At 47.6% G+C, this 15,650-nt stretch overlaps 1 protein-coding gene and 1 long non-coding RNA gene across 7 annotated transcripts in view; both read right to left on the reverse strand.

Annotated features, from left to right (window-relative positions):
* The window catches only part of LOC106043357 (high affinity cAMP-specific and IBMX-insensitive 3',5'-cyclic phosphodiesterase 8A), a 141,683-nt gene extending 139,108 nt beyond the window's left edge, over window positions 1-2,575 (reverse strand). For 5 of the 6 annotated variants that reach the window (XM_013192769.3, XM_048072055.2, XM_048072057.2 and 2 more), the window contains exon 1: window positions 1,117-2,575. In XM_013192769.3, coding sequence (XP_013048223.1) covers window positions 1,117-1,377 — 261 coding nt within the window. In that variant the 5' untranslated portion in view covers window positions 1,378-2,575. The other variant, XM_067004018.1, reaches the window with a different exon arrangement.
* Window positions 2,576-2,959: 384 nt separating this feature from the next.
* LOC125183723 (uncharacterized) lies at window positions 2,960-14,208 on the reverse strand. The gene is made up of 3 exons (XR_007166196.2): window positions 11,260-14,208; window positions 9,725-9,847; window positions 2,960-3,737 (listed from the first exon to the last, which is right to left on the reverse strand). It is a non-coding gene; the product is annotated as an uncharacterized lncRNA (long non-coding RNA).
* Between the last annotated feature and the right edge of the window lie 1,442 nt (window positions 14,209-15,650).

A 15,650-nucleotide genomic window follows, 5' to 3' on the forward strand; every position in this document is an offset into this window, starting at 1 on the left:
TACTAAATCTGGAGGAAAATGAAGAAAATCATCCATAGTACTGAAGAAAATTGCTTCGGGTCAATATTCTAGAAGCCACCTTAATAAGTGTGTAAAAATCCTCAGAAATCTAAAAATTATTAGTTTCTCCAGGTCTGCAAAACACTTGACATTTTGCTAGTTCTTGCCTGCCCTCAAGCCTGTATCTTGTATTTACGGCGTGCGTATCTCAGTCCTTATCACAGTAACCCAGAGCTCATCAGCCATGTTATACAATATCCCCCCGGGTACTGCATTTGAGTTCATTTCATTTTTTTTTAATATTTCCAATTACTTATTTTTGCAAAATACAGATAGTTCCCTCCCTCCCAAGGGAGAAAATATGGAATAATCAAAAACTCTAGCAGTAGGAAGTAAAGTATAACGCATAAGCCAAGAGTACATCAATGGAAAGCAAACTGACATGCAACTAACACTTAAAAAAAATAATCACGGATTGCAATTTTTTTCAGTATGTGTCTGTCAATTTCACACAGGTCTTGTGTTGCATCTCTACACAGAAGTATACACACTGAAACCCATGCAAAAAATAAAAATAACAAAAGACAAAAACTCTATTTGCAGCAACAGACAAGGTCAACAAGTTGTTAACGTACACCAGCACCCGGAGCAAAATCTGCTGCCCCTCTTCCAACTTTCTGAATGGAAGAGCTACGCGAACCGATCAGCCCACCGACCGGATCGCTTCGGGCTGCGGTCTGCCTGCTTCCACGGGAGCCGAGCAGCACGAGGGGCGCTGGGCAGCCCCCCACGAGCACACCCGCGCAGCCCCACGGCCGAGCCCACCGCCGCGGGCCCGCTGCGTGCAGCCAGCCCTGCGCCCCTGGCTCCAGCGAGGCCGCTCGCACCGCTCCCCTTCCCAGCCTTCGCCAAAGCCCTTTCGAGGAGCGAAGAGGCTCGGGAACATCCACAAAGTCATCGCATGAGACGGATTAGTTTATAAACGAAAGTAATAGCTCGAGCCAGGAAAAGCTCCCCCGCAACGCGTTACTTAGGCGGGGGGACTCCTTGGGTTAGACCGCTGCAGCCAACTCGTGTGCTGAGAGAAACAGCGCTCGTGTCTCGCACCCTTTTTACCTTAACACTGGATCTGCTGGTCTGGGTCTCTGCCTCCATGCTCTGGCTGTTCTCCCTCTTGTCTTTCTTAGAGGAATTAGTCCTCACCTTATAAGTGGATGTGTTGGAGGATTTAATGAATAATCCTGGGACGGGGTTGCCTTGCTGCTGCTGAGACATGGTTGTGTTGGTCTGGTGAGGGGAATTGCACTCCTCAGACTCTTTGCTACTGTGATAGACCACTCTGCTGTCAGAGATGTGGATGCTTGGAGCACAGCCCATGCTTTGTGGCCACCTGGGGAATACTTCTAAATTGTATATATATATACGTGCATATATATATATCTCTTTCCTTCCCGTTGGTATTTCCCCCTGCTTAATTTTTTTTTGTTAACAGGTTGAATCTTTTTCCTGCGTCTCCGCTACACTCTGAAGCACTGCCATCGGTCCCTCGCACACGACAGGCTCGTGTCTGTTCTCCTCGGCCTCCACGAAGCGGGTCCTTTTGTCGCCCCCTCAGCGGTGGGCCGGGGGGGCTGGAGGGGCGGGTGGGGGGGGATCAACAACTGGTCGACTTCATGTTTTCACAGGTTAGTGCTGATTTTCCTAAGCCATCTGAGAAGCTTGGGAGGGCTTGCTTTCCTTCGGGGGAAGAGGAAGGAAAAAAATAAAAAGGAAAAACAACCCCAAAAAGCCCCGAAAAGCCGCGAAGCACACGCACAGCCCCGGCGCTCAGCGCGGCCGGGGGCTCGGCACCATCTCCCCCCTCCTAGCCCGGGGCTCGGCGCATTCTCCCCGCGGCGCTCCCGGGGGGGGGCCGCTCCCCACCTCGTCCTCCGCGCTCGGGGCCGCGCTGCGGGGCTGCTCGGAGGAGCCGGCGGTGGCGGAGAGGGGGTAATAATAAAAAAAAAAAAAAAAAAAGACCCCAAAAAAAAAAAAACAAATCCCGGCGAGGAGCCCGGTCCGCCCCGGCGGCGCTCGTCACGCCGCGCGGGGCACGTCGGCGGGCGGCCGCGGGGGTGACATTGGCGGTCCCGGCGTCCTCAGGCGGCGGCAGCCCCCCTCAGGCGGCCCGGGCGCTCCCCGGCCGCCGCAGCGGCATGCCGGGCCCCGGCCCCGGGCGGGGCGGCGGCGGGCGGGCGGCGGGGCGGCTCGGAGCGCTGCCCGGGGCCGCGGGAGGAGGCGGCGAGGCTGGCGGAGGCATCAAAGGGCCTCCATGGTGCGGGCAGTGCGTGGCCGGAGGGGTGATGCGGGACGGAAAAATAATAATAACGATGATTAAAAAAAAAAAAAAAAAAAAAGGCGAAAGGCGAGAGAAGCGGCAGGAAAACGATCCTAGCGTCCCGGCTCGGCGGAAAGGCTTGCGGCGGCGAGGGCTCCCGTTCGCAGGGCCGTGGCGGCGGCGCGCCGTGCAGCGGGGAAGTGCCGGTGCTCGCAGCTCCGCTCCGCGCCCGCCTCTCCGCACCGGGCGGCGGCGGCCCCGGCCCCCTCCCTCCCCTCCCCGCCGCCCCCCGCCCCTCCCCTCCTCTCCCTCCCCTCCGCACCCCCCCCCCCCCGCCCCCCGCCCGCGCGGCCCCGGCGCTTGACAGCGGCGGAGCCAATGGCAGCCGCCGGCGGCGCTGACCTCCGGCCCGCGCTGGCGTCAATGCAAATCAGCCGCCCCGCGCCAATGGCGGCCCGCGACAGCCGGCTTCAAACCGCCGCGTGCGCGCTCACGGCGCCCGCTGAGGGCTCCGCGCGCGGCCTCCCCCCCTCAACGAGGGCTCGGTGCCCTGAGGGGAGCCGGGGAGAGGCCGAGCCCGCCTGCCCCTTTAGCTGTGGCCGCGCCGATTTACTCGAAAGTGGTTTTGAGGGTAAAGGTGCCGCGGGTCGAGGCAAGACCCCAGGACTCGGGCATCGGACTGCAGAACGACTTGGTCAGCAGCACGCACAGACATCAAGCTGCTTCTGTTTGCGAGACCAGATGCTCCTCACGTTAGGAGGACAACACACGAGACAGACCGCAGCTGTAACGCGTGTCAGAGAAGCGGAGTGCTTGAGGCGCTGCCAAGGCCATGCCCAGCACAGAGCTAGGTGCACCACTGACACTTCCCAAAGCACGAACCCAAGCGCAGCTCAGGCTCAGTGGCAGCCTCCGACACAAGCGTACAGCCCCGTGTTCTCGTTCCACACGTGCCCTCCATCCTGGTTGTGGCACCCAGGCTCGCTCTCCGTGACTCATGGAGGTACCTCAACCACCCGCTGTCACCCGGCGAGCAACAGCAGTTTGGGGAGGGCCAGATCAAACTTTAGCTTTAGGAGCACAGAATATCAGCGAAATGACTTCTGTAAATGACCTCCCATGCCTAAGGGGAAAAAATGAGGTGTTACAGGGAAAATTGTTCAAGTTCCTACAAATGCGCATCACGACGGGTTTTGTGCCCCCGTCAGTCGCAGTGTTTCAGAAGCAGCCGATTCGGAGCGCCCTTGTGTGCGTTCGGAACAGCCAGGCTCCGAGCATTACCTTAGCTACATGGGAAATGCCATCAGGTCGTGATTAAAAGGAAGATGTGCAGATAAGCGATGACTGTGTCAGCAAAATAGCAAAAAGCAGCTCTCCGTTCATATAGGTCACAGCGTCGCCTGATGCAGATGGCAGCACTCTATAAGGCCAGGAGATGCAAAGCCAACAGGCAGTGCTTTTGAGAAATGTGGTTTTTCAGGATAACCACAGTACTTGCACTGTCAAAATGCTTTTATTTACTTCTAGTAATTGCTAGGGTTAAAGGCTGGAAAATGAAGTCTTTCCGTCCCTGGTCTCCCTGCTACTGTGCAGTTTCAAACATAAGCAGTCACGTAAACTTCATCTACCCCATTAATTTAGCTGCTCCATATCGCCTGTCAGAACTAGAAAATTACTCCGGCTTCCTGTGCTCTCATCGCTTCGGATGCCCACTTAAGATAAACACTTAATAATAAATGAAGGAAAAGGCTTAACAGACCTGCTTTAAACAGTGGGCATTGGTGGGAGAGGAATCTTGTCCTCATTCTTTATGTTAAACTTCTAATTTTCTAAATCCCACTGATAAGAATGCACTTAAGTGCAGTGTCAGAAGAGAATGCTGAAATTCCTACTCGTGCCATTAATCACAAGTGTGGGCTCTCTTCTTCAGCCTTAATGGATCTGTCAGCAAAACTACTACTGCACTTAATTTCTGGTGGCACTGGGGGAGTCAGAGACAGCAAAACTTCATTTTCAGAGCTCCACATTCAGTTTGCAGTGCTGACACCTAGAGTTAAGCCTTCTACTTGTAAAACAAATAGGTTTGATTTGCAGCTACATGGAGATGAAATCTACATTTCATGGTGTCATTTCAAAAACATGAATGTTAAAGACATCTCTGCTTTCCATTTCAGAGGCAAATTCACATTCAACCAATATTTTATCAAAATGACAGACAAACAAGTACTGGGGGGGGAAATGCTTTGTTCAACATCACATAGTAGCAGCAAGACAAAACAACAGTGTACATGAGATGTGATGCATGTGACCTCTTTGCCCTTTTTCAGAAGTTTTTCCACTCTAAGCCTATGAGACTATTTCTGAGTATTTCAATCTAGAGCCTACTTCAAACAACAAAAATTAAAGCTCCATTTGCAAGTTTTTCAAATGAGAACTCACGCTGCCTTGAATTGGAGGGTGAGCTGAGCACAAAATGCATGAACAATTCCTTAACAGTCATTAAGCCATTGAGAAATTACCAGAATTGTTGCTACACTGATGAAACTCCAACTAAAGACGTAAAAAATCTATTTGAGCAAGACACTGGCACAGTCATTGGCTTGTTTCTCTTAAATTTGAAAACATTACTGCCCTTTTTTTTAATTGCCAGTAGGAAAATACTGTTGAAAGTCTAGGTTCACCTGTAGCCTAGAATCAGGGAGAAAAGGTGAAGATATCAAAATCATCGCCATTGGCAGTCATTTTTCACTATGCTACATGAGTTGTGTTTGCAGATAAAGGGGCTTGTTCAAGCTTATTTGCTGAAGTGCAGCTCAGGAAATGGTGGGCCCTATTATTCAAAAAAAATGAAATAGTGCAAAAGAGCAGAGGAAGAATAGGAGTGTAGACACTGGCAAATTAGGGCTGTGGGGGAAGTGCAAGGTCAGTGCAGAGTCAGTAAGTGAGAGGTCAGAAGAGAACTAGCTCAGGGAGACAGCTGGGGAATGAGAAAGGTTATTTATGGAGAATAAGGTTGAATTTCATTCAGGATTACAGAATAAGAACGAAGGCTAGGAAAGAACTTGCAATGATTGTTATCAGCTTGGTCTGCGGACAAGTGGGAGCTGTAGAAGATCAAAGCACTTGGAGAACAAATACATTAACTTAAAATTCAAAAGGAATCAAAAATTACAGTATTCGGCCACTTCCCCATCCATCTCCAAGACAAATTAAATTGGATACTTCATTTCTTGACAAAGAACTGAAATGCATGCTGACTCCCAGACCTGGGTGGGACACGGCACCCTGTCTGCCCCCTAACTCCCACAAACAAACTCCTCTCCCTTGGTGTGCTAGCAGCAGGCATCCATTGCACATTGTCCTTGACCGCTTCCTGCCGCACATTGCAAGAGTTTGTGCGTGAGTGCTGGGACAATTTGCTCCTGCCCAGTTACACAAAAATGAAGGCCTAGGGAGAAAGTGTGGTGCCAAAATCCAATTCTGGTAATAATTCAGAGCCCAAGACACTGACAGGCAGAATTATGCAGAAGAAATGATGGACTAGCACCTGCATAAACAACAAATACCATGCTGCTTTGAAAAACAACATTTGTTCAGTGGTAGAAAAAGCATGCCTGCAGTCCTGTGAGCAGACAAGAGCAATCTTGATACAAGATTACTCTATGTTGGTTTAATTGCTTCTCCCCCCAAGTCAGCTGTATGTTCCAACTGTGTCTTCTGGCCTTCTGAAGATTAGGCAATCCTGCTCGTCTCTAGGCCAGCGAAGGAGGCAGTGGGGAGGAGGAGAGGGAGGAGGTGGGACTGCGGAAAGTGTGCCAGGACACAAACAGCTGAATGGGCTCTACACTGTTAACTACTGCGACATGCAAACTGTGACAGAGCTCTTCTCTCCAACCCCAAGATACTTAAGAAAACAGGGACCACATTCTGCCTTAGCCACAGGTAGCACTACACCTTGCGAGCAAGGCAGGATATTTCTGCTTGCTTGTGTATAAGGGACAGGCATCCTGGAGCTAGGCACTTTCAGATGACAGAAGACAAATATAAAATTTATCCTGCAATAGATCATCCTCAGGTCCTAGGAAATGTAGAAATACAATGGGTTTGTTTTCTTCATCACTTTCCTGGTGTCCAAAAAAAAAAACAAACACCCAACAACAAAAGCAATCAACACAAACCCTGCTCTGAAGGCCTTGCAGGCTGTCTGACTTGCAGTTGTTGCATAATGCAGATTGCAGAATACAGACAATTGTCTGTGCCACTTGGAAATCAAAGTCCTCAGGACAGTCTAAGTCAGCAACTTTTTCAACTCTAGCACCAAAGACATTTGAATCTAAAGCTCAGACACTTCACGTACGTACAAATTTCATCTATTTTTTTTTAATTACAAAACTTCATCTGCTGTTTTACTGCTGCCAAAATGGCTTTCTATTGCAGCTGTAGTGTACATATCACACTCACCACTGCTCAGTGATCAGAGGGATAGATAGTATATCTGGGAGGAAAATGTACACCCTTTCCCATTTTCTTTACCTCTCTGCTGTCCCCACAATGTGGAGGTCTCTTTCCTCAAAAATTATCTTCCTCTTCTTCCTTGTTTCTCATCCTTTTTCCTACCTTTTCCTCAAATCCTTTTCTTTCCTTCCCTAAGTACCCTTTTTTTCCCGTTTGGTTTCTCTCACCATTTCTCCCCATCATGTCAAAATCCTTCACCCTGCCCCAAAGCAATTCTCATCCCTTTCATTTTCCCAAAGCTTAGTCAGGCCCCTTAAATCTCCCACAAAAGTTCCCCACTTTTCCTGCTTTCACAATTGTCCATCTGTCCAACATTTCTCAAGTTTTCTCCTGCACCACGTCTTCTCTACTTTGTTGTTTGTAGGCTGTCCTGAAGTCACCCAAGAGCAGCACCTGCTTGTTTAGTAGATGCAGAGCAGAGGTGTCCAGATCTCTCTGCCCCCCAGCTTAAAAGACTGGCACAGGGCTTCCGATGCTGCTGGCTTAGAGCAGGCTTAGCTGTAGCCTGATTTCTGTGGAGCAAGACATATGCAGGGAAAAGGGTGAGAGCATGGTCTCTGAGTCTCCTCTGTCCCCAAAGGAAGCTTTGTGGATCCAGAGGCAGCTGAGACTGACACTCACAGCACTACTGGTCTCTAGGCACTGCAGATACAGATCCTTGAAGCAATCCAGTCCAAGGATCTCACAGGTTTTCCTCTCCCTCACACTCCTCTGCTCCCAAACGTTCACGTGCCCACCACCTAGGAAACTGCCACCTAAGCCCCATCCTACCAGTCCCTTAGCCCAGACAACGCATCCCCCGCGGGATGCAGGAGGCAGCACCACAACACCCAGCTGCCACCGCAGCGCCAGCCCCGGAGCTCAGCAGGAAGGAGAGCAGCTCTGTGAGCAGCCGCTGCCAAAGCGGCCTCCAGCAGCTCCCACTGCCTGGCCATGCCTCGAGTCAGCCAAAAATTTGTGGGGAAGGGAGGAACAAAGCACTCTCGTCCCCACCCACTCCCCTATAATTATCCCGTGCTTCACAAGCAAGTTTATCTATCTGGAAGCACAGTGCCATACAGCCAGCTGTGACCATAGGGAATTAGCTGTTCCCCTCTTGCAGAATTTTCCCTTCCCTCTTCCCAAGTATTTTTAAGCTAACTCACATTCATTTAGTATGCATTCCTTTCAGGTTGTGATTTACTAAGCCACGGATGAGAACTGGTCTTTCTCCTAGAAAACCGGCCCTTAGTTCTTACATCCTGCAGGCCTTGCTGCCTGTTGTCGCTCTGCTTCCCAAGGCTATGGGACCCCCACCCCAAGCTAGCCAGCCTCTGGCCCAGCCCAGCGATGACCCCAGCCTCAGGACCCTTCCAACACGTAAATTGGGTCCTGATGCTGTAACACCCAAAACCACATTGTGGTCTGCCTGGATCCAACAAGAGAAAGTAAAAGACAATCAATAAAAGAAACAAGCAACCTGGCTCCTCCAGCAGGAGGTCAGTCTCATTTGGTCATCAAAGCTACAAGGACCAGCGCTTAGTGTGGGTAAGCCAACCTCAGCAGCTAACAACATCAGTTCAGGCTCATGCAGGAAGGCTCACTCAGGAAAGGCTTTCAGATCCACAGACAGAAGTCCCTCTGACTCCCCACATCCCCTCTCCGGGGGAAACAAAGGGCCTGGGTCCCAGGACAGGAGTCCCCTCCTGCCCAGCTCCTCGTTAACCAGGAGCATTAGCAGTTAGCAGCCTTCCTCGCTGTGCCAGCATCCTTTCCAGAGATGTGTGGGGTGAGAGTGGCAGAGAGAAAGATGTGATACAGAGCTAGAAACATATCCCTGCAGTATGGCAGCAACAGGAGCTGAAAAACTCACTAAAGTGTCTGTTTAAGACAGGCTGTCCACCTGAAAAATAGATGGTTTCCATTGGTTGCTGAATTTATTATTTAAGGAGCACATCCATCATCCACAGTCATGTTAAGAAGTAATTTATTTTATATTCACAGCAGCAAGAAATCCCATGTACTGGCAGTGACACGTTCCTAGATCACGCAGACATCTGAAAAAAGTCACCCTACAAACACATCTGAATGTAAGGCAGAGAACTGGACCTAATCAGAACACTTAACATCTGTTAACTGTATTCTCAAGGACATTTCCTTTCTTTGGGCCAAACCAGTACCTTTAAAAACACTCAGCTATATTTGCCTGCATACAACCCATCTCCCTGATGCTAGGTCTTTCTGTGGAACAAGGTGGCTGAACCCCCAATAAACTACAAGAAGTACACCCTACCATCAGACAGATGACTTGAGATGGCCGTGCAATTTATCTTTCTCTTCAGATGTACCCCTGTCTTCCAGGAACGTCTGACATCCCGTTCTTACACTGCAGTCAGGCTCTGTGAGCAATGTTTCATTCATGATTCATGTGATTTTTCCAACTGCATTCGTGTTTCTCTAGGCTCTCATCAGGGAAGTTACGCTCCCTGCCACTTGCCCACATGCAGCTCTGCGTGCAGACAGCTGTAAGGAGGAATGCACAAGAACCCGACCTCTGCGGTGCCATGGCACAGCGCTCGTAGATCATGAGCCTTGTAAACTCCGTTTTACGGCTGTCTGCACATGCAGCAGAGCAGCGGGAAGAGCAACACCACAAGAATTGCGAGAGGAGATGACAACTTGGGGGAAAGATAAGGAGAAACCACACTGAGGGCAGGTGGAAAAACCAGACGGTGCAAGTTTTCTGGGGATAGCTATTAAAAAAGAGAGAGAGAGACTCTCTCAGGATGTTTGGGGGAGATAAATCTTCTGAGTTTTTGAAAAAGGGAAGGCAGCCCTTGCAGATTCACTCACCACAGCCCTAGCAAACATAAATCTTATCCACATGGGCACCATCCTTCCCCACACACTCACCAGGGCTGGCTGTAGTGCCGCTATCACGGAAGGATCTGTCACATTAAGCAGAACAGCACTTGGCAGTTTGTGTGAGTTATGGTCGCAGCCAGCACAGCTGGGTGCTGCAGTGGTTGACAGGCTCTGTAACACAGTCACAATAGCAAACACTATAAAAAATAAAATAAAAAAATCACCCAAATGGTTTGAGAACAGAGCTGAAAAACAGTTTTAAAATATGTCCTTTAACCTCATGAGAGAAGTGCAGACTGGGGGGAGCGATGAACCCACTGCTGAGGAGGAAGGCTGATCTCATGATTTCTATTCGCCTTGGCAAGTCTCTCCCAGCTACGCACTTAACGTGTCCATGTGAACGGATTCCTCATGCTCAGTCCAGAAGCTTTTAATCTCCTCTCACTTGAAACAAGCTGCGGTACCATCCCTTTCTCTCCCCGATATGCCTCCAAGGCATGGTTCTCCACTTCCTATCCCTCTGCAGAAATAAGACCTCACACTTCGGCAGCCACAGACACCCAGGAGCAATGCCGCTCCTCCCCTTATCTCTCACCCGCTCCCAGTGCTCAACACACCTTTTCCCACAGCCCTAAGCTGGTTTACACTTCTGGTTTCAGGGAGTTTCAGAGGAAACTGGCGGACACAACAGCTTTACAAAGAATTAAAATAACCAAACCAATTCACTACCACAACAGATATACCAATCCAGGCAAAACAATGAAAGATTTGCCCATCTTCATGCACTTTTGGAGTTGATTAGGCAAGTGTCAGAGTGATTTGACTTCTCTTCCGACCCCTGTGCATAAAGCTTCCAAGCTTCCATCCTGCTCAGGCAGTATAAGTACACATCTTCCTTTTGAAAGGCTTGGGCACAAAAAGAAACAGCCATTGGGAAAAGAAAAAAAAAAAAAAGCACAGCTCTGAGGACTTCTGATCTAAAGCTACAACCCCATCAGAAGGAAACCAAGTTAGTGACTGCCCATTTCACAGACTGACATGGGAAAGGACATCTGGCCTTTTAAGACAGAAAGGTAAAGTGAAGGCATATCTAACACATAAGATGCTTACAATAATCTCACCACCAAAACATTTTACAAACACAGCCATGCTTGCTTTCAGCAGGAACAGCAAATCCCAGCAAGGTCTGTTTTCCCCTTGGGGACAAATGCACCTATACAAGAAAAATACTGCACAACTTAGCAATCTAAATTCCGCTTATCCACAGAAGGTGAGACAGACTTAGGGCCAAACCTCAGCAGTTTCTCTCCTTCTCCCTACCCCACTCAGGGGTCACTTCTGCAAAGCTCTAGGAGAAGGACATTAGGAAACACTTGCCTTCTGCTGCAGGTTTCCCTGAAAAACAACATCATTGCTTTTGCAGCAGATTAGCCCAAAGTCACACCTGCCACTGACCAAGGGGGACACCATTCACCTCTCCACCAAATGCCACATGGAGAGGGAGAAGAAAGATGTAACAGATCTCTTAAAGGCTCTGTTAATTTAGTGTCTAGGCAGGAGCCCCATCCCTATTTTCCCCCTACCTTAAGCCAGCAGCAGGAAGAGGACACAGAACCAGACCCCATTCCCAAGCAGTACTTCTCTTGATTTTTAAAACCACTTGCTCATTTACCAAAAACAGCTGGAGGCATCTCACAGTTGAAGCTGCACTTCCAGCTGGGAGGTATTTCACTGATTATGTAAGAGATGATCAAAAAGAAAAACAAATTAAATTAGAAAAAGGAATATAACAAATTCCATCCCTCATAGCATTTGTTCAAGTTTTTATTAATATAAGCTAAATAACAGGAAAAAGCATACGGGGAACGTAGGTGTATATGGTAAGTATAATATATCAGCTTCTTTCATGCAGATGCAGTTTTTACAAAACAAACCAGAGACATGCAAACTTCTGACTGGTAGTGCAAGTTGTTGCACATTTAAGAATAGAAAAAAGGCACTAACCTATAGCCACAGTTAGAGATATGCATCGCTACACAAATTACCTGCAACATTAGACACTCAGATAAAAATCACCGACACACAGGTTTAGATAAGTGGGAGCAGATCCCTTGTTTGCATTCGCTTTGTAAAACACACCATTTATTATTTCTTTGCTGGCAAGCTGTGCAGGCTGCTCCTTAAACTGTGGGAGAGAGAAAGGCAGGACCACCTGAAGGTGACTTTCTGGGGTACGAGGGACCCTGCTGGATGGGCAGCCGTGCTGGGAGGTGGGAGTCTGTGTGTGCTCCCCGCGAGCAGCACAGCTTTGCTGCAGCCCTTAATAACTCGGCGGTTCAAGCCTCGGTTGCAGGTTTTTAGTGCCGGTCAAACAGAAGGAAATGCTTTTTCACCATAAGGTTGTTTTCCAAGAAATCACAGACTTTCATACCTGCTGATTTCCTATCGCTGATGAAGTTAGGTTATAGCACCCAGAATCCCTCTTAAAGGTCACCTTCATGGTCACAGCATGGCACTTAGGCAAACAGATAAATTTAAATCAGATTTGCTTTTCTTTGGCTGTTTGGTGAAGCTCTGCATTTTCATTAGTTAGGAGAACTCCATTAGGTCAGCCACCTTCACTTTTGCCCACTGCTTTAGTTTCAGTCACTTTTACACTAGCACAATGCTGCAATGCTCATCTTAACACAGCATTAGCCATATTTTTAAAAGCTTCCTGCTAGTCCTAAACGTTTTGCTCATCAGAGGAACAGACGGATGTGCTAAATGTTCCAGAATTGTTTACGATAATCTGGTAGGAATACAGACTTGGAAATTACACTTCAGTGTCATTGCAGATGATGACTTAGTTTAACAATTTCTAAGCCACCAGGTTCCCTTTAGGTTTTACTGTTTAAGTGGGACGACGTTGTTACAACTTCTGTTTTCAGCTCAAAGAAGAAGCTTTCCTTGAACTCCCCTTCCTCTCTGCCAAAAATCTTTTCTGCTTTATATTGGACTTTCTATGTGTGCTGGTAATTTGTATTCAAACACTTGCTCACTGTCCTTTCCTTTTTTTTTCTTTCTTTTTTTTTTTTTTTTTTTTTTTTAGAAATTTGTTTGGAAAACAAGCTTTGCCTCTAGCTCACAGCTGAGGTCTCTGAAATCTGCTCAGTCTTGAGAGGTATTTCCATTAGGGTTTTCACAATGTCAGAATACAAAAAAAAAAAGGACAGAAAAGTTGAAAGTTGCCCTATGTAATTAAGAATGAATTAGTCCCCATCCCAACCCTTTTTCTTGTGGGGAAGCAGCTTGGGGTAGGGGCTGGAGCAGCAGGAGGGAGATGCTGCACTCCCAGCCCAGTCTCTACGGGTGACTGTGTGTGCACCGCATTTTTCTGCAGCTGATGCTTCCTCTCCTTGTTCCTATCAGTGCTTCAAACTCAGAAACTGGACATGGGGGGAAGCCGTGCACAGCTCTACGTGCATGTGTGCAGGGAAGCTGGTGAGAAGGGGTGAGGCACCTGGATAGCCTGGGCTGGGAGCAGGTGCAGCAGCAAGACCCATTTGGTAGCAAGCAAAACAGCTCGTATGGTCTCACAGCAACCCCTGAGCACTCCAAGCCACCCCAAAGCATGCTGAGTAACTCCTCGTCCCATGTCTCTGATGCATTAGGATATTTATCAACAGTATTTTGTAAGCACTTTCCCACATGTACCTAAATACTGGCCTATATGAGGAACACATAAACACTCATACGATGAGGGTTGCTGGTTTTCTCCCTTTTCAGGATTTCTGGTTTTTAACTTCTTTCCCCTCCCGCCCCAACTTTTCTCACCACTTCACCACATGATACTATTATACTATTTTTTATTATCTTGATAGAGTAGCCTATTGGTAACACCAACACATTAGTAAGAACATTTTCCCATCTGAGGCAGCTGTTGGAGCGGCCCTACTTAGGGCAGAGGGATCCCACATCGATCCCATCGTGGTGTTTTGGTTATGTTGGCTCCTTGCATTCGTGCAGGGTTGTGCTGGCCACACCTGGGCACCCCCAGGCTGCCTGGAGACTCTGGGCACAAAGTTCATCAACCTTCCTCTCCTTCCCAACTGGGTTTTCTCAGTTTGCTGTGCCTGCTCCTAGGCAATGAACTTAACACACAAAGAAATGAAGCAGAGATGAAGATTGTAAAAAAATTACAAGAGGAAGAAAAAGCAAATTAATTAAAGACTGAGGCAGGAATAAAAATCCTCTATAGCACTGCAGATTTCAGACAAAACTGAAGACCCAGGCTAGCATCCAACCAGAGTATAAACTACATTTGCCATTTCTCATCAATTTAAAGCCACAGTGGTAATTTGTACAATGACAGTGTATTTACTAATGAAAGCAGTCTGAAAGGCATTTGGGGAAAAGGAACAATGTCATCGCACTGAATTCACACTGTGCAAACACTGATCTTTAAATGAGGTTGTCTGTGCCCCCTGCATTATATAAATAAAGCTGAGGTAGCTTCCCTATTATACCCTTCCTAAATAAGGCAGGAATTACTCAGCTCATCCTCCGCTTGAGCAGAACGTGAACTTCTGATGAAAAGTTTGCTTTTGTTGCTCTGCCAAGTGCTAGGCCCAGAACCTGGGAGGATTAACAACAGGAGCGGGCTGGGGACATGTGATTTAGCTAGCCTTGTTTGCAGTTCGGCTCCTTAGCAAGGTACAGCCTGACCTTAGGTGACTGTGGCTAAAAGGAACAATTATGGAGCTCAGCAGTGGAAAAAGAAAAAAAAAAAAAAGTAAAACAAAAACAGACAGACAGGAGCCATATAACTAAAAGAATTTAAAGTGCTCAACTAAATTATGCACATTAGAATACCCTACATCCAGGCTTTATTAACCACTTCAGTGAAAACAGAACCTCAGAAGAGATTACATAAACCTTAGATTTCTTCTAAAAGAGTTACTATATTGCTTTCGTTTCTCTCTTGAGCATCAGAAGACAAACTTTCATTTATTTACAGGTCTATGGTTCTATCACAGGCTAACTGGAACACATCGTAAATATTGACTGATCTATGATTCTAATTCCTTACAGATGGGAAAATAAAAATTGAGGGACTTGCCCTAAGTCACAAGTGCTTGCCATAGCCTGAAAGTAAGGCTGTGAACTGACTCCCTTTGCAACTGTAGTATCCGCCTTTTGTAATGTCAGTGGTTTCTGGACAATTGCATATTTAAAATAGTTAATATAGCCACCTAAAATTCTATATTTTTGAAGTATTTTTAACATAACCTTCAATTACATAGCATAGCCCGGCATCTCTTAGAGTTTGCACACATCTGTAAAGACCAGCAAAAAATTGCTTGTTGTCCACCACAAGCTTGAACTGGCTAGTGATCACCTAAAAGGTTTTTAAACATCACAACTTTCTGGTACTTTTTAAGATTGCACTTCTCTGAAGGTCAATATATCATGAAAAGGCTAATAATGGTCAATGAAGCAAGATGGCGCTTAGTGTAGCAGATTTGCCCCTAGAAAGGAAAGTCTCCAGACTTTGTTACAAATGGGAATTACTAAAGAAAAAGGAGCTGGTGCACTGGGGAGACAAATGCAGTGGGCTTGCTCAGCATCGGACCTGTACAGGGGGAATAACATGACACTTAAGGAGGCTCTGAAACCCACGGGGAACCTCTCCACGGCTGCACAAAGAAATACTTCTCACCTCCTTCCAGCTCTGCTGGTTTTGAAGGCTTCTAAGTTCTTGTCTGAGCATGGATCTGTTGGCATTTTCTGCATTAGCAGATTCCTGTTCAAGAAGAACTTCAAGAGGAGCCCTTCTAGCAAGGCGAGCAGCAGGCGCAAAAGTGTGCTGGCGTGCTCTCTCTGAGCCTGCTCATGGCTCTGTGCTGCCAAATAGCCTGGAGTGTTTGGGTGCTGGTACCCATGGTAGAAGGAGCTCTAGGATCAGAAGTAACTCCACTGAAGCCATCAAAGA

The sequence above is a fragment of the Anser cygnoides genome, chromosome 11 (assembly GCF_040182565.1).
Source record: "Anser cygnoides isolate HZ-2024a breed goose chromosome 11, Taihu_goose_T2T_genome, whole genome shotgun sequence".
Lineage (NCBI taxonomy): Eukaryota > Metazoa > Chordata > Aves > Anseriformes > Anatidae > Anser > Anser cygnoides.